General features: G+C 38.2%; 1 protein-coding gene across 1 annotated transcript in view; it reads right to left on the bottom strand.

Moving 5' to 3' along the window:
- Positions 1-18713, bottom strand: part of LOC134806675 (coiled-coil domain-containing protein 18-like) — a 57913-nt gene extending 39200 nt beyond the window's left edge. Inside the window, exons 1-3 of the mRNA XM_063780002.1 lie at positions 18705-18713; positions 6313-6457; positions 4985-6183 (exon numbers count right to left, since the gene is read on the bottom strand). Of these exons, the coding sequence (XP_063636072.1) occupies positions 4985-6183; positions 6313-6457; positions 18705-18713 (1353 nt within the window). The remainder of the gene's footprint in view (positions 1-4984; positions 6184-6312; positions 6458-18704) is intronic.

The following is an 18713-nucleotide window of genomic DNA, read 5'->3' as shown; positions in this document are numbered from 1 at the left end:
AAATAATAAATAAATCTTTATTGTTCAAAAAACACATACATGCTATATATGAAGTTGGAGCCCTGGAGACTGCGTTAGTTTACACTGTGTTGCAGCCCCAGTGGTTGCCCGTATTACATAATCAGCTAAAATTTGAAAGAACAATTTGACTTAAATTGTAACATAAGAAGTATGGACAATAAACTCTTTTATATAATATCTAGTTTAGGTACAAACAATAACAATATAGCGGGAAAGGCTATTCAAAAACTTGCATGCATTGGTGTGTGTGTGTGTGTGTGTGTGTGTGTGTGTGTGTGTGTGTGTGTGTGTGTGTGTGTGTGTGTGTGTGTGTGTGTGTGTGTGTGTGTGTGTGTGTGTGTGTGTGAGAGAGTGTGTTAAGTGTGAGTGTGTATGTGTGCGCGTGCGTGTGTACTAATCTAACACCCAAATAATCCCTGGCTTAATAGTTTCTCAGTCTCATCATAATTCATATTACACAACCATGTCCAAATTGTCTTTTTAAAAGCATGATTAGATAATGTTTTTATAGTTTTAAGTTCTATTTTTATTTTATTATACATTAAGGGGGCGCTATAATTGATATTACGTCTGGCAAATTTAGTTTTGCATTTCGGAAGAGGACAGCGCTCAATACGCTTGTGGCATATCGATAACGTTGGGACTACTTTGTGGTGATATCTTTTTAGACATTGCATGATATACAATTTACGAACTGTGGGAACCCTAGCCATGTTATATAATTCGGTAGTGGGATAGCGGAAAGGTAGGTATAGCATGACCTTTAAAAGAGCTCGCTGGGCTCTTTCTGCCTCAATCATATGAGTCTTAGCAGCAGCACCCCAAGAGCAAATACAGTAGCTCACTATGCATTCACCTAGTGCTTTATATGTTTTAATTAACAGTTGCTTGCTTGCCACGCTTCTTAAGTTTCTGAAAGCATATATAAGTTTCCGAACTCTAGAAGCAACAACAGTAATGTGATGATTCCATTTGAGATGCGCATCGATCTGTACTCCTAGGTATTTGAGGTGATCAGTACGTTTCAATAGTGCACAGTTGCAGTCCACGGAGATATTTCTGTTGCATGGGTAAGTGTGTATAGTCACTTTAAAATCTTTCCCAGGTTTAGTGGCTGCTGTTTTACTAAAACAAATGTAATTTGTTTTGGTTATATTGAGTGAGAGCAAAGAATCTTCCAACCAAGAGGTGACTAGTCTAAGGCCATTTTCTGCAAGCGCACGTACTCCGCCCCAACTCTTATCATGGAATAATAACACTGTGTCGTCTGCAAACATGAGGGTTTCGCAACCAGCTATTTTATTTTTGCAAAGGCCATTAACGTAAATAAGAAAAAGAGTTGGAGCTAGGGTACTGCCCTGTGGGACGCCGTACTCAATAGGAATCCATTCACTATTGATTCTGTTGATGCATGTACATTGCATTCTCCCTGTCAGATAATCTGTGAAAAAATCAAGTGCAAGACCCCTTATGCCAATATTCTCTAATCGAGCTAATAGAATTGGGATTGATACAGTATCAAAAGCCTTTTGTAAATCGAGAAACACCCCCAGGCATTTTTTCCCGTTATCTAAATGTTCCGTAATAGAGTTTGTAAGATGGAGTACGGCATCTTCAGTCGAGGTTTTTGCTCGAAACCCATACTGGTTGCTGCCTAGAAGGGAGTTTCTCTCCAAAAAGCTCTTGAGACGTTTATTCACCAGTTTCTCAATTATTTTAGATATTGTAGATATCAACGCTATGGGTCTGTAATTAGTAGGAAGACTTTTGCTCCCACTCTTGAATACTGGTGTAACTTTGGCTCGCTTGAATAGATCTGGGAATACTCCCGTCGAAAAGCAAAGATTGCATAGATAAGTTATTGGTTCCAGTAGAGACAGCCTACATAGTTTGAGCATATCTGAGGTAATTCCATCCTCACCAGGAGCACTCCCAGACTTTAGTGTTAGTATAGTAGCAGAAATTTCCGCACCATCTGCAGGATACAGAAAAAACGAGTTGGAGTTTGCGGAACTAACATCTGAACTTTTAGATGCCAGTTGCGTGTCTGTCGTGTTGAGGTTATTAAGCGTAGCGTCAGCAAGTGTTTTACCGATTGATGTGAAATATCTATTAACTTTGTTTAAGGACTCTGTTACATTTTTTTCTATTTCTAATAATTCTTCAGCTTGATTTCTATTTGTGCTTAGATTACATACATCTTTGATAACTTTCCAGGTATTTTTTATATCTCCTTCATATTTTTGTAGTTGAGACTCGTAATATTCTTTTTTTAAAGATTTTATTAACTTGTTACATACATTCCTATATTTATAGTATTGGTTTTTTAATCTGGAATCGTCAGGTGCTCGAGTGAAGTTACGCTGCAATTTATTTCTTTTACGTATAGATCGAACTACACTTTCAGTAATCCACGGCTTCAGTGGTTTCCTCCTTTTTGGTATGATTTGTGCACAGGAGTTTACATCAATAGCTGATTTTATTCTGTTTACTAATAATTCAGCGGCCAGGTTAGCATTAGTCATGTTGTAGTACTGTGTCCATTTTTCAAGAGCAAGTGTTTCACTAATAGCTTTATAATTATATTTAATTTTACGGTAAGATCTAGAAGCATTGGTGCAAGCTCCGTTGGAAACGGTTAGTAAAACAGGGCAGTGATCGGTAAGGTGATCAAATATATATGTGGACCAAGTATTATTACTCTTTACCATGAAATGGTCAATACAAGAGTTAGGACCCGCTGTTGGCTTATCAACCCCCTGTAAGAGACCATAATACAGCATTAGTGTAAGGTAGTTTGCACCTTGGCTCGCAATCTGTCCTGATAAAATATTTATGTTTATATCCCCCACAAATATAACGTTTGGTGTATGTATATTATGCAAGATTGAGTCGAGGGAGTTCAGGTATGCATCTGGATTGCTGTAGCAAGGTGGTCGATAGGAACAGATTAATGTGTAGGCTTTATTAACCTCTACTACCAAGCAGTTACCATCATTAACCGCGGGTTCTTGTGAATGTGCACTATGTTTGCTGTGCACATAGACTACGACGCCATCGTTTTTATTAAGATGAATTTTACTGTAGTAAAGGTTGTAATCTGTAATATTGGGTGGCGCACGTGAGTCGTTAGTCCAGCATTCAGTGAGGACCAAAACGTCAATCGCAATATCAAAACACGACACAAACACCAGAAATTTATCTAAATTACAGTTTAAACTACGTATATTTACTGTTAACACTGTAAAATTACCAAACCTGTCAAATTGTGAATAATCTGCAGGCTCCCACAGTTTGTAACAGTTAGGACTGCCGTGTTTATCTAAATCATCATGTAAATTATTTAATGTAGTTTGACTATCGAATGTTATAACTGGGTAGAGCCGGAGCAAAATCCTTGATCAGTATAGGAATTTTAGGAGTTACTGCTTTCGGGTTTGAGTAACAGTGTAAGACTGTGAGATATGTGGGGTGCAGGTATGTTTTTGTAGATTGATTGCGCGAGGTGTAGATATGTGTAATTTGAATATTTCTGTGATATATGTGTACCAAATTTAAATTAAAACTGTTCAGCAGTTTAAGCGTGAAGAGGAGTTTAAAAGAAAGTATTATTATAAGTTTATATGTTTTTACTTCGGAATGGTGTCAATGTGATACCTTAACTAAATTTGGTACTGCGAATTTATACGAAAACGATACCAAACATGGCCTCGTAGCTTTACTGTTGTAGAAGTCAAAATAAAATTGAGAGCCCTAAATTCTTATTACTTGGCCAAACTTGTGTAGAAGGAAAAGGTAAAATAAAAGTCTTCGGCAGGAATATAAGACACAATTTTTTTTTTTTTACGTTACTATTTCAATCATCAAATATAAACATACCTTGATTATATTATTCTAGTGAGATCCTCATAGATAAACAAAAACATTTACTTAAAAAATTACAAGGTCGAAATGTCACGGAACTTGTGAGAGTAATATGTGAAAAATAAAAACTTTTATGACAAAAAAATCTGGACACAATTTAAGAATCACCCAATTGCGTCGAGGAATCATCTGCATTTTTGCTTGTTTCATTACCTCCTCGCTTCTTTTTTGTCCTTTGTATTCTGTAGCAATTTGTTACATCTGAAAATAAAGATAACTTGCGTCGTCACGGATGTCGATTTATAGGTTTTAGGGAGTGCAGAATTCGAAAACGATGATCATTTTATAATCCAAGATGGCGGCTACGTATTTTGTCATAAAAGTCGTCATGAATATCGTTTTATAGGTTTTAGGAAGTGCCGATTTCGAAAATGATGACCAGTTTGGAATCCAAGATAACTGCCGTGCACTTTGTCATAAAAGTCGTCATGGATATCGTTTTATAGGTTTAAGGGAGTGCAGAATTCGAAAATGATGACCATTTTGGATTCCAAGATGTCTGCCGTGCACTTTGTCATATGACCCGTCATGGATGTTGATTTATAGGTGTTAGGAAGAGTAGAATTCGAAAATGATGACCATAACCAACGTGCACGGCAGACATCTTAGATTCTAAAACGGTCATAATTTTCGAATTCTCCACTCCCTAATACCTATAAATCGAGATCCATGACGATTTTTATGACAAAGTGTACGGTAGACATCTTGGTTTCCAAAATGGTCATCATTTTCGAATACTGCACACCCTAAAACCTATACATATAGTAGTTCGCCCCGAACTGTGAACTCGCGGTTCGCCAAACAGATCAATTGAATGCAGTGCTACTTAGTCTGAGATGGGCATTTCGTAATTGATTCCTGATTCCACGATTACTTGAAATTACTTTGTAATCTGATTACCGATTCCTAGATTTATGTATTTATTTGAATTAGCAATATTGGACACAATACATAATACATCTTAAATAATTACGAAAGTAACTATCCGTCAAAACCCGTTCCTTATCGCTTCCGGTGCAAAAGTGCCCATAACACTCACGGCATTACCCCGCTGGATGGCTATGGACAGCCTCTGCACCAGAAACGATTCGGAGCGGGGATCCTCTCCCTTTTGCCTGAGTCGACGGCCTATGTCACGCACAAATTGTTTCGCGTCAGCACCCCAGCAGCCCGCCGTTTCCACCGCAAAAGGGACGAAAATATAACCCGAGCCCAAGGGAACATACTTTTGGCGCTTCACCGCCGCCTGAGACTCGGCCGCCGCTCCGGCCGCGCGTGCCGTGCGACTGATATGAGAGGCGGCGAAGGTGCTGACGCACGTAGCGTCCCAGACCAGGCACCGCCCTCTCTCCCACGGCACTAAGGTTAGGCAATCAGGCCGCTTGCCGTCCGTGCGACTTAGACCCGGAGGCTCAAGCACGGATGGAACACCCGCTGATCTGAGCGCCCTCTGGACAATATCGTTCAAGGCATGGTGACGCGGATGCCTCCCGACGCATCGACGGCAACTCAATGCATGATGGCCGTCAGCCCCCACCGTGGAACCGCAGATGCATAAATGTGGTTGACATACATCGCAGCCCAGGCGGAGAGCGACGGACACCCGCAACGAGTCACCGTCGAGTAACGTACCCAGTTGAGGGGAGGGTAACGCCTGCAGCCAAGCCCCTGATTCTGGCCGCGCCACTGCCAGAAGCCTTGCGCGGTCCACACCCGAAGCGTTCCCAACCAGACCGTCCAAGGTGGCCTTACACCCTACCTCATCCCACGCGCGCTGGAGTCTTGGGTTCTCCGGGACGGACGCACCTGGGTTGATAGCCAACCACTGTCTCACAGCGTCGGCCACATACGGTATGCTCACCCCGTCGCCATTTAGTGATAACATTTTAGCAACTAGGTCAGCAACCCCATGGGCCGACGCCAAGAAGGCCGGCAGGCTAATGTCCCCCACACGCCGCACCCCAATGCCTCCGTGACGGATTGGCAAACCTGCTTGTGTCCACTGAATATCATCCAGGGACACATTGACCACCGACTCAATCGTCGACTTAATCGCCAAATCAAAGGTCTCAATGTCACCCGGGAATAACCAAACAGGGGCCGTGCGCAACAGGTACGTGATCTTGGGAACGGCGAAACACTTTTGCAATAGAACTAAGGCCACGTGCGGAGTCAAACCCTTGAGACGTTCGCCCGCAAGGAGAAGGAGATTCCTACGAATTTGTAGTGCCTCAGGAACTGCGGAAGGAAAAATCGGTGCACCAAGTAGGCAAAAAGAATCAGTATGCAATTCCTTGAGGCCGGAAAGTAAACCCGAGAAAAAAGAGAAGAGAGAAGATGACTGCGGTCCACAGGGGAAAAACTCACATTTGGAGGTGTTCACTTCCAGCCCCATATCCTTCAGGCGCGGCAGCAAGACGAGCAAGTCTTGCTCCACCTCTTCCGGTTTGCCCCCAATGGTACCATCATCGAGGTACCAGATGTTAAGAGGGGACTTTAGATCGGTAATGACCTTCTGGATTGCGAGGCTATGACCTTCTGGATTGCGAGGCTATCCTATTCCTATTCCTATTAAGATTACTTTGTAATCTAACAATACCGAATTACTAAGTACAATTCCATTTGAGGAATCAGGAATAAATTTTTCGAATACTACAATTACGAGTAATAGAAATCAATGTCGATTCTTCATTAGGTACAGGAATATATATTACTTGATTCCTTTCAGATTACATTTCGTACTACTACATAAGTACTATCAAAAGTACATTTCGATAGTAGATATAGATGTTGTTGACTTACTAGGATGCATCTACCGATACCTTATTTGAAACAGGTGTGCAGATTTCGAAATTGATGACCATGGCCAATAAAACGACATCCATGACGACTTTTAACTTAACATAGTGCATGGCGGCCATCTTGGATTCCAAAATAGTTATTATTTTCGAAATCTGCGCTCCCTAAAACCTATAAAACGACAGCCATGAAGACTTTTATGACATACTGCATGGCCGCCATTTTGGATTCCAAAATGGTCATCATTTTCGAAATCTGCGCCCCCTAAAACGTATAAAACGACACCCATGACGACTTTTATGACATAGTGCATGGCCGCCATCTTGGAATCCAAAATGGTCATCATTTTCGAAATCTGCGCCCCCTAAAACCTATAAAACGACACCCATGACGACTTTAATGACAAAGTGCATGGCCGCCATTTTGGAATCCAAAATGGTCATCATTTTCTAAATCTGCGCCCCCCAAAACCTATAAAACGACACCCATGACGACGTTTATGACATAGTGCATGGCCGCCATTTTGGATGTCAAAATGGTCATCATTTTCTAAACCGGGGCCCCCTAAAACCTATAAAACGACATCCATGACGACTTGACATAGTGCATGGCCGCCATCTTGGAATCTAAAATGGTCATCATTTTCGAAATCTGCGCCCCCTAAAACCTATAAAACGACACCCATGACGACTTTAATGATAAAGTGCATGGCCGCCATTTTGGAATCCAAAATGGTCATCATTTTCTAAATCTGCGCCCCCCAAAACCTATAAAACGACACCCATGACGACGTTTATGACATAGTGCATGGCCGCCATTTTGGATGTCAAAATGGTCATCATTTTCTAAACCGGGGCCCCCTAAAACCTATAAAACGACATCCATGACGACTTTTATGACATAGTGCATGGCCGCCATCTTGGAATCTAAAATGGTCATCATTTTCGAAATCTGCGCCCCCTAAAAGCTATAAAACGACACCCATGACGACTTTAATGATAAAGTGCATGGCCGCCATTTTGGAATCCAAAATGGTCATCATTTTCTAAATCTGCGCCCCCCAAAACCTATGAAACGACACCCATGACGACGTTTATGACATAGTGCATGGCCGCCATTTTGGATGTCAAAATGGTCATCATTTTCTAAACCGGGGCCCCCTAAAACCTATAAAACGACATCCATGAGGACTTTTATGACATAGTGCATGGCCGCCATCTTGGAATCTAAAATGGTCATCATTTTCGAAATCTGCGCCCCCTAAAAGCTATAAAACGACACCCATGACGACTTTAATGATAAAGTGCATGGCCGCCATTTTGGAATCCAAAATGGTCATCATTTTCTAAATCTGCGCCCCCCAAAACCTATAAAACGACACCCATGACGACGTTTAGGACATAGTGCATGGCCGCCATTTTGGATGTCAAAATGGTCATCATTTTCTAAACCGGGGCCCCCTAAAACCTATAAAACGACATCCATGACGACTTTTATGACATAGTGCATGGCCGCCATCTTGGAATCTAAAATGGTCATCATTTTCGAAATCTGCGCCCCCTAAAACCTATAAAACGACACCCATGACGACTTTTATGACATAGTGCATGGCCGCCATTTTGGAATCCAAAATGGTTATCATTTTCTAAATCTGCGCCCCCCAAAACCTATAAAACGACACCCATGACGACTTTTATGACATAGTGCATGGCCGCCATTTTGGATTTCAAAATGGTCATCATTTTCTAAATCGGGGCCCCCTAAAACCTATAAAACGACATCCATGACGACTTTTATGACATAGTGCATGGCCGCCATCTTGGAATCCAAAATGGTCATCATTTTCTAAATCTGCGCCCCCTAAAACCTATAAAACGACACCCATGACGACTTTTATGGCATAGTGCATGGCCGGCATTTTGGATTCCAAAATGGTCATCATTTTCAAAATTGGGGCCCCCTAAAACGTATAAAACGACATCCATGACGACTTTTATGACACAGTGCATGGCCGCCATTTCGGATTCCAAAATGGTCATTATTTTCGAAATCGGCACTCCCTAAAACCTATATATCGACACCCATCTCGACTTTTATGACAAAGTGTTTTGCTACCATCTGCATGCAAGACATTTCTATTATTTTTACGTACAAAAATGGCCCCCTGTCCACTTTCAATCTAGATTTAATCGATAATTTATTCGATTAATATTCAGATTAATTCAATTTCAATCTATGTTAGGTCGACTAAACTAATCGCGATTAAAATTTGAGAATTAACTTTTTTTATTCCATTAATTAGTCGAATAAACAGTTAATCGATTAATGCCCATCTCTGACCACGGCATTTTTACACTTTGAGAATATCTGAAAACAAATCAACACAAGGAGCCATTTTGCAAATCCAGTAACATACCAGTAACTTTATTACTTTTGACAGCGCGTGTCATGTGTCAACACCAAAGAATATAATACTCACTAGGAGAAGAACGATAACTCCATACAAAAAAATGTCCCTTTCAAAAGTTCGTTTATACTACTAGCGCTCTGGTAGGATACCATTGTAATTAGAATTGACAACCCGTTTAGCCTAGCGGGTATTGGTAGTAATACCCGCCTGTTCAGGAAGCTAAAATGGTCCTGGGTTCGAATCCCGGAGAGGGAATTTCTTTTTGTATTTTTTCTTTTTTGTTGGGGTCAGGTTTTTAAGAGCCCATCAACGTGCACACTAGCGCCACTGCTAAATAATCGTGATTATTTAAATTTAGCGACAGGTATTTCAAAAAGGGGGCCGCTACTGACTGTATTGTGTATTTAAGTACCTTTTGAATACACCAAACTAGTTTTTATGTTGCTGGATTCGTCGATCTATGAGCTCAAAACAAAAACGGCCGTTTTAACTTTGGACGCGTAGATTGACGAATCCAGTAACATAAAAACTAGTTTGATGTATTCAAAAGATACTTAAATACACAATACAGTCCGTAGCGGTCCCCTTTTTTAAATACCTGTCATTAAATTTAAATAATCACGATTATTTAGCAGCGGCGCTAGTGTGCACGTTGATGGGCTCTTAAATTAGCATATCACAAATAAATAAAAAAATACGTTAAAAGGTAATGATTAGGTACTATATTTAGAAATTCGTCAAATATAAAAGGTAACAAAAAAGTATATTAAGATATAAATATTTTCATTCCTATTAAGATTACTGTATATATGTTAGGGGCAATACATATGAATACATACATTGATATGGCAAATGGTTTCAAGTTGTTATTATACATCTATCCGGTTATCGGACATTTTCTGCTGCACAGCTCCGCGCAGCGTTCTTGGTCACCGGGATACTAGTCTGGATATGCGGCAGATACGTGCCCTTTGCGCTTTTTCCAAGAAATCATATGACGGCCCAGGATTATAGTGGTATCTCACGCTCAAGCCATCTGCTGATTCCCTCTCTAAAACAAAACAGTCACAAATTAAACAATATAATCTAACTGCCTAATTACTAACGTCGCTAATTGCTACCGGGTCTAAATTTACCAGCTTAAACAATGTGAGGTTTTACATCTATGATGAATTTTGATTAAAATTTCGGACGCGATATAGCGTCCGCGGGACTTACGGGGATAATTAGATTAAATTATTATATTTTAATTTGGCAATTAGTACGCTCATTTTTATTTAAAGATTAATATATGTATTTCTTACCTTGAAATTATCGCTGTTTCTGGTTTACTACAACGGTTTAAATTTAACTAAGTCTGTGCGAAGACGCATTTAGATATGTTGCTCGTACATATGAATAGTTTTTATTTTTAAAATTAATAGGTAAATAAATATATTTCAAGTGAATAAATCGTTTTATATGAAAATTGATATTTTTGCGTTAAATGACTTTAATGACAGCATTGACATTACAGACTTTTGTCTTGCCTATGTTCTTACCGGCCAGACCCAAATCAAGGCCTATCAAAGAGGCCTATTGACAAAGATTTTTTTTAATTTTATCTTGGAGGGTAGAGGCACGTCTACCCTTCATAGATTTTATGAACATAGACAAAGACAAACTGAAATAGATAATAATTTACATATGACTTCGACTACTTCATAAAATACAAATCAAAATATATTTGATAAAATAATTGGGTTTGTTCCTAGAAATCGTATAGACAAAGCCAGTTCTAGCAATGTTGCTGTAGTAAAATATTTTTATGGTAATTACTGGCAATCTTGCTCTAGGAACGGAGCACACATGTACAATTATGAAGGGTCACGTCATTCCAAGGAAGTCAATAGGCCTTGGTCAACACAGAGTCGACACAAAGTCGAAACATTGCGACTACTTTGTGACTGCAATATTTCTCAGCCTTAAACCATATTTATACATCATAATTAACAAGTTTCGTAGTATGTAAAGCGTTATTTCTGTTATTTAAGTATAGTATACGCATCGAAGTACTAAAAATGCTTCAAATAATATAGTTATGAACACAGGCACTGAGAAGTAAACAATTTCATTTCCGGCTAAACTAAAACAATGTGGTGGCGCGTTGATTATATTACACTTAGTTTATCAAATCACTCGAGCAGTTTAATTCCCCATAATAATTTAAGTCCTGTTGTAATATAAATGCAAACAATATATAATTACGTCTTGTAATCCGTTTTAGAGATGGCGTATTAATGTCACTTATTTTTATTTAAGTATTTTTCCATCTGACAGTTTCCATTTGACAGGACCAAAATGAACGAATGAACGAATGATTTTAGCATAAAGTAGTCGCAAACTCGAAACAATGTGTGCACACGGCGACCACACTTTATGTCACTTTGTGTCATGTGTCGACCTTTCCCCATTTCTGGTAACTGTGTCGACACGGCGACGACTCTGCGACTGGAATTGTGACCGAAACAGACGGTGTCGACACAAGATGTGTCAACACCGCGTCGTAACGGCGACTGGAAATGGTTGTATGGGCACAAAAACATAAACCACGAATTGCAATTTTTTTAGGGATTGTTTACTCTATTCCTACATACATGACAATGTACGTCAAGTTGCAAAATCAAAATAAAGCAAAATAGAAATAATAAAATTTATTATGAATTAATCAGTTATGCACGTAAAATATGTAACATGATATTAACGAAACAAGAGTAAATGTTAACCGAGCTTTATTTTCAACTCAGAGCTACGAATGTGGGTGCACCATAGTACGGTCACAATCAGAATCAATTTGGTACGGTCACCGTACGCCGTGTACATGTCGTAGTCAGATCGTATAATCCGCCGTATTACATTACGGCTAGCCGTTTTCAAAAACAGGGGCGTTTTGAAATGCGGCGGTTCGACGATTAGCCGAATTGTCATTGCGATACGTTCTTCAATAAGGCGGCCTACGTTTAGCCGCATCGTACTACTATTTTAGATTGTAGAGTGACCAGTTCTTTCGGTCGCCTACGTAACCGGAGTTTGACAATGTTTGCAATTTAATTTATTTTTACCATTGTCCCACCGCACTACATGTGTTTCTTTTCCAAAACATTTCCTTTACAACTTAAATAGACGGAGCCCCGCAAGCGGGGCTCCTATTTCTGGGCGGTTTGCCCTTCGGGCATCTGAAGTTACCTAACGAACCTAACCTACTACGTTTACCTACCTACGCTTTTTTCCCCAAAGTATAATGTTTTCACGGACGTCTCACTAAATCAATAGGTAGGTAGGTTAGGTTCGTTAGGTAGCTTCAGATGCCCGAAGGGCAAACCGCTCAGAAATAGGAGCCCGCGAAGCGGGGCTCCGTCTAGTTAAGTTACGAAGGAAATGTTTTTTGAAAAGAAACAGTCCGACGAACTCCAGATTTGATGGACACCCCAGCATTTGTCAGACAGCGCCACAGGTGTTAAAAATGGGAACTAAAAACTGTCAAAGCGGCGGCTAATGACTCGCTGTATTACATTACGGCTAGCCGTGTTGAAGAACGTATGGCGCCGAATACATTCCGGCGGATTCTCATTCAGCCGCATTCAATCCGGCTACTCGTTAAACCGCCGCATTTCAAAACGCCCCTGTTTTTGAAAACGGCTAGCCGTAATGTAATACGGCGGATTATACGATCCGACTGCGACATACATACAGCCAGATGAATTAGCTGTGAAATTCTTCGTTCGTTTTGAGACTTTTGAGAAGGCCCTACACCTAGTATTGCACATGTCGATGTCGTGTCGGAGCGGAGTCAAACGGAGAACAGGTTGTACCGTCGTTCGCAGTCGTTGTTGTTGAAAGGAAACATTCTTACAAAATTTTAAAAGTGCAAGTTATCTCGTGAATCGTGAAGTTATCCAGTAAGATTGGCATAATTATTATCAGTGATTTTATAAAAGTGCGCATTTTTTGTTGGAACTGCTTAATAAACAGCTCAAGTTACTTTATAGCATCTCATTTCGCCCTTTTCCCGTCAGGTCCATTTGATAAGAAAACTGTTAAGTAATGTTGAAAGATGTGACTATATAATTAGAATTGCATATGCTTATAAAGCAATATTGATGTATTTATTAAGTTTTTCAATATTATTGAAAACGATCGTAAACGTCAATGTCAAGTATATATTCCGACTGGACACATAATGTCTGCAGTACATTGCTGGGTCGATTAATTTTGTTAGAAAATAATCAAAAAAAAATTTTCATTTTAATTAATTGAAACTATTTGGACTTAATTCCTGACTAGTTAACTTTAATTTTTTGTGCTCTTATTACAAGCCACACCCTGTATAAAAGCAAACAAAAGAGAACTCACCTTAAAATATTGCTTCAATTCCCATATTCTTCGGGTACAAAGGTTTGTGAAGGCCAACAAGATGCAAGTTACGCCCCAAAAACTGGCTTGTAGTCCTTACAAAAAGTCCATTCACATCAGGATATATCTTGGGTTGAGTAGCGAGCCTACTGCCAACAGATATTGGCGCATCGCTAACATTCATGGTGTCTTTCTGGAAAATAAAACACATGCACTTTTTCCCGTCACCACAAACCCACATACCTGATCCTGACAAGTGATATCGACATTTTAGCAAAGTGTCCTTTGACACAGTCAGCACAGTATGAGCATTCACTGTCCTTTGCCTGTCCAATGGCTTGGAATGCTCCTCCTCAAAGACGCACTGCACTTGTACCACATACAAACCATTCTCCTTATAAGCATTAAATATTTGGTTGCCAGTGACTTTCAGAAAATCATAGTTTTTATAAAGATCCTTTTGGAAAACAACAGTGTAACAAGAACAATCCCCAAAGTAAATAAGTCCTACATACAGAAAAATGTTAGAAACAACAAATACATGGAAAACATTTCTAAAGATGACATTAGAAGATAAAAGAGCCCTACATGTATTATATTATAACTAAGTAATTTAATAGCATTTGCTAGTATATTCATTCTTGAATGTGATGGCCTCCTCTTCTTGTCGTCCAGAACACGCTGCTACTCCTTCCTGGTCCTTGCAGTACTAGGGCACGCGTAGGTTTCACCGACAACTCGTCAGTGAAGCAGGCTGTTTCCATGGTTCCATGTTGCATCATTGTGATCATTTGTGTTCCATCCAACATCATTGTGACAGTAATGGTTGAGCAAAGGGTAATAACCGCGAAAATCGAAGTTCGCAAATTGCGGGCATTTTTCTCTGTCACTCTTATTACGCCTTCATTGGAGTAAAAGAGAAAGATCCCCGCAATTTGCGAATTTCGGTTTTCGCGGTAGCCGCTCAGAGACGACGACGACTACGTGAAACGTGAAGGATATTTCTAACCTCAAAATTTTCACTCCGATACAATACAATCATACATTTCTTTGGTTTCTAATTGCCAGTATCCTCGCGGCATCCACCACTGGGCAACTTAACCTGATGAGCAGGATGTAGGCGCAGGGCACGGCGTAGGAATACGACGAAGGATTGATGTCGTCGGAAATAAAATACAATACTTCTTCTGCTCAACAAAATACTAGATTTAATTTACCACAAATTAAACTACATTTTGTTCATGTCAATGGACGATGAAATAAAATTAAAATACGTCACATGATTATAATTAAAATGAAATTAGGATTAACTTATTATGCAGAGCCTACATATTCCAAAGGAGGGAAATCAAAGACAAACCGAACGGTTATAGAGCGGTAGCATAGAGTATAGGTGTTGCCTGTTTATATTAAGTCTATACATGTAAATGATATGTATATTAAGTCTACACGATTTTCAACAAGTATGAACGAATATTTTATACGTTAAGGTGGATGTCTAGGGATGGGATGCCGATTATCAGCCAAAAGATGGCGTCAGTGGGCACGAATTGTGGATTTTTACCGTTTCTCCCAAAATATTAACAGTTTCATAAGATGTGTTGATATTGGCCAAAACAATAAAAAATATTACGTCCAAATCAAAACATGTTATACTCAACAGTGTCTCATTTAATTATTATCTGAATAGAACTGCAAAATATTGCAATATCTTGCATTCACGCACACTTACATACCTAAAGTCAGTGTCAAATGTCAGTAGATTTGGAATGTTACAGTAAAGTAACCTAGAGGGCGCAGTGCAGCGCATAAATTTTTTTTTTTAGGAAAAACAATTTAGATTCAACAACACAACACAACAATTTAAATTCTGATTTGAGACATTGACAAGTAACTTAGAACCAACTGATATTTTCAGACGTTGATTGTCATGTGCTTGTGGCACCCACTACATCTGTTTTGAATAAATTTTAGCTAGTGACAATGATTCTGGGTTCAAATCACGACGGTGCTTAATTTTTTTATTTTTTTTATTTAATAAAACATTTATAATTTATATATTTTTATTCTTATTATGAATTGAGAATGACGCAAATTATTTTACCTAAAATTACAAAAAACGCTTTTAATGTTAGCTTAGTACTAACACTACTAACTAAGCTGGCGTGTGAGTCACATTTTTAGGGAAGTAATGAGAAATAGAAAAAAACAAAATAGTGTTTTTTAAACACTATAAAATATTGTGATTATGATGGGATGCAAACTCGTTTATTTACCTATATATGGTTGCACATAATTGGGTCAAACAGATCACTGTGTTATGTCTTTCCTGTAGACATACACACGAGTTAAGGACTATAAAGGTTAATTTTCTTATTTAACCCTTATCCACGTGAAAAGGTCCTCCTTTTATTTAGAGAACTATGATAACATCATTACTTACATGCCCACAAGCTGTTAACTATTGCCCACAGGAGAGAAAAATGTACTGTTCGCGATAACACACTAGTTTTCTCTCCTGTGGGCAATAGTTAACAGCTTGTGGGCATGTAAGTAATGATTTTATCATAGTTCTCTAAATAAAAGGAGGACCTTTTCACGTGGATAAGGGTTAAATAAGAAAATTAACCTTTATAGCCCTTAACTCTTGTGTATGTCTACAGGAAAGACATAACACAGTGATCTGTTTGACCCAATTATAATTATGTTTCCTTACGTTTATACAGAAGTCGAGCGTTACTTTCTGTACCTATCGTAAACGTCGTAATCATTGTTGGTCAGTCATAAAAACTATTAAGTTCGCGAATTACCTACATAAGAAGTAAACATTGATTTAAGTATACCTTAATACCTACATTTTATTGAAATTATATACCTATACATAGTTACAATTTTACATAATCTCCAAATGTTGTTCCATCTAGAAAGGATTTTTGGAAATGCAATGCTAAAGGAAATTGACGTTTTCTACGAAGTAGAATAACTGGCGGCGGCTAGTACCTATACTACATAACTAACTGTACCTTTATCTACCTTTTTATATTATCATTATTTCTTTTCTATATTATCATGATTATTATGATTTTTAAAAATAGATATGCTAATAGAAATTATAAATTAAATTACAACTAATAATTTACTTAAAAAATAAAACTTAACAGTTTATATAAACTAACCGCTCCCTGTCTTTCCCGGTGTGAAGGTGCCCATACTAGCAACATTTCCACGCTGGATGACTATGGTCAGCCTTTCCTCCTTTGCTAATATATATCACAATTAATTTAGATATAAAATAAATATTATCTATTCTATTATTGTTTAGAAAAACAGTACTTAATCGCGTTTAATTAAGTTTTTAAAATTTACCTCCGACGTTTCGAGGACGGCGTTGTCCCCGTTGTCTAAGAGAAGAGCCCGACCCGACAACCACGGGGTCTACGCCGTCGGAACGTTGGAACTCGGAGGTAAATTTTAAAAACTTAATTATACGCGATTAGGTAAGTCCCGTTTGATAATGATTAAAAATCGTAAATTAATCGTGTCATAAAAAAATAAGGATATAAAAAGCCAAAGAATTGAAAAAAAAAAAAATAATAATAATAATAATTGAGACTTTGTTCGTGATTTGAACTCTGTCATGCTGTTCAACTTAGAGTTATACACAATAGTTAAAAGCCACTAGACCATTTGACCATAGTTAATCCGGGCAAAACATGCCTTCTTATTTAAGTAACCCATTACTGTCAAAAATAAAATTTTTCATTGTCGACTTATCGACATCCGAACGTTGCGAGTATGTTGCCTTTTCGAACCATTTGGCAACGTCGCGCGGGGAATAACTAGAAATCTTCTAAAAGTGTATGTCCTTTTATATTTTGATATTTATGATTATGAATTTATGACGATTTTCTATATTACAAATTGATTAAATTATCGAGAGAAAAATGCAAATGCAAAGAAAACAAGAAATATTCGTTTTCTCATGCTCTGAAAGAGGGTCATTGTTGTTCTAAAAGGTGTGCAGAAAATGATACGTTTCTGCACTAGAGCATTTTAGGTTCCAATTCCAAGTACGTTTTTTTTTTCACGATAAGCAGTTGAAATTTGGGTATAAATGGATTTGTTATATAATTTCCATTCTGATATTTGACTCCCCATTCCATAAATAACGATACTTTTGGCTAAATTGTTAATTGAAAGTACCCTCAAAAAATACAAAAAAAATTATGTAATACTTAGTCATGTTTAAAAAAAACACATGCATTTTACTTTTCTCGTATGCGAAATGAAAAGTAGAGTGTTTAACTCGGGTTAAATGCATCATTTCTGCCGAGGTAGGTAGTTTGGCGCTCGAACGCAGTGAGAACGCAGCAGAAATGATCCCTTGGTTAACAATCTACTATTGTTATGCACACGCAGAACATATAGAATCTTGTTTATTTATTTACAAGAAGATGACATTTTTCTCCCAATATATATATTTGAGAAAAATATAGCTACTTTAGTTTAAAAATCATTGTTAGAATAAATATAGGCTTTTCCAGAGAACATTTATATTTCTGCCGAGACGAAAGCAGAATTCACAAGATTTTTCGGTGGCTGACCTTTCTATTAAATATATAGTTATATAAATGTATTTTATTATATAATATAAGTTACATATATTAAATCTGGGAATAAAATTATACTTATCAAAAAGAAGACTCTTGAAATGAGTATACTCATCTCATAACATGCTTTGTGCATTAAATATATCTCCCTCTATTGAGTGAAGATAAAACAAAATACACAGGTAACCTCTGTGTTCCGGTTTTAAAGTGCCATCTCAGCCATCTGTTACACCTTTGATAAATTAAAAATCAGTGCTTGTCAAATGAAGTCGCCATGTTAGAATTCCACCTATACTATAAGCATCACTCACACATGTAAACAAGCAATGGGGCAAAATTTTACTAATTTGCGAAGGCTTTTTTCTTAATAATATGAATCAATTTCTAGTATTTTTTTTACGTTGGCGCAGTCAGAAATATATATACTACCCAAACATTACATATTCAAGTGAAGAAACCCTATATAATAGGAGTTGGCTGCCAAGAAAGTTTGTATGAAATTCGAGCAAGAAGAACCACATTAAGTATTTGCAAATCTTGTTACTTACCGCCCCCAT

This window comes from Cydia splendana, chromosome 3 (genome assembly GCF_910591565.1).
Source record: "Cydia splendana chromosome 3, ilCydSple1.2, whole genome shotgun sequence".
Lineage (NCBI taxonomy): Eukaryota > Metazoa > Arthropoda > Insecta > Lepidoptera > Tortricidae > Cydia > Cydia splendana.
The sequence above is the reverse complement of the archived record's forward strand: the minus strand, read 5'-3'. Positions and strand labels throughout refer to the sequence as shown.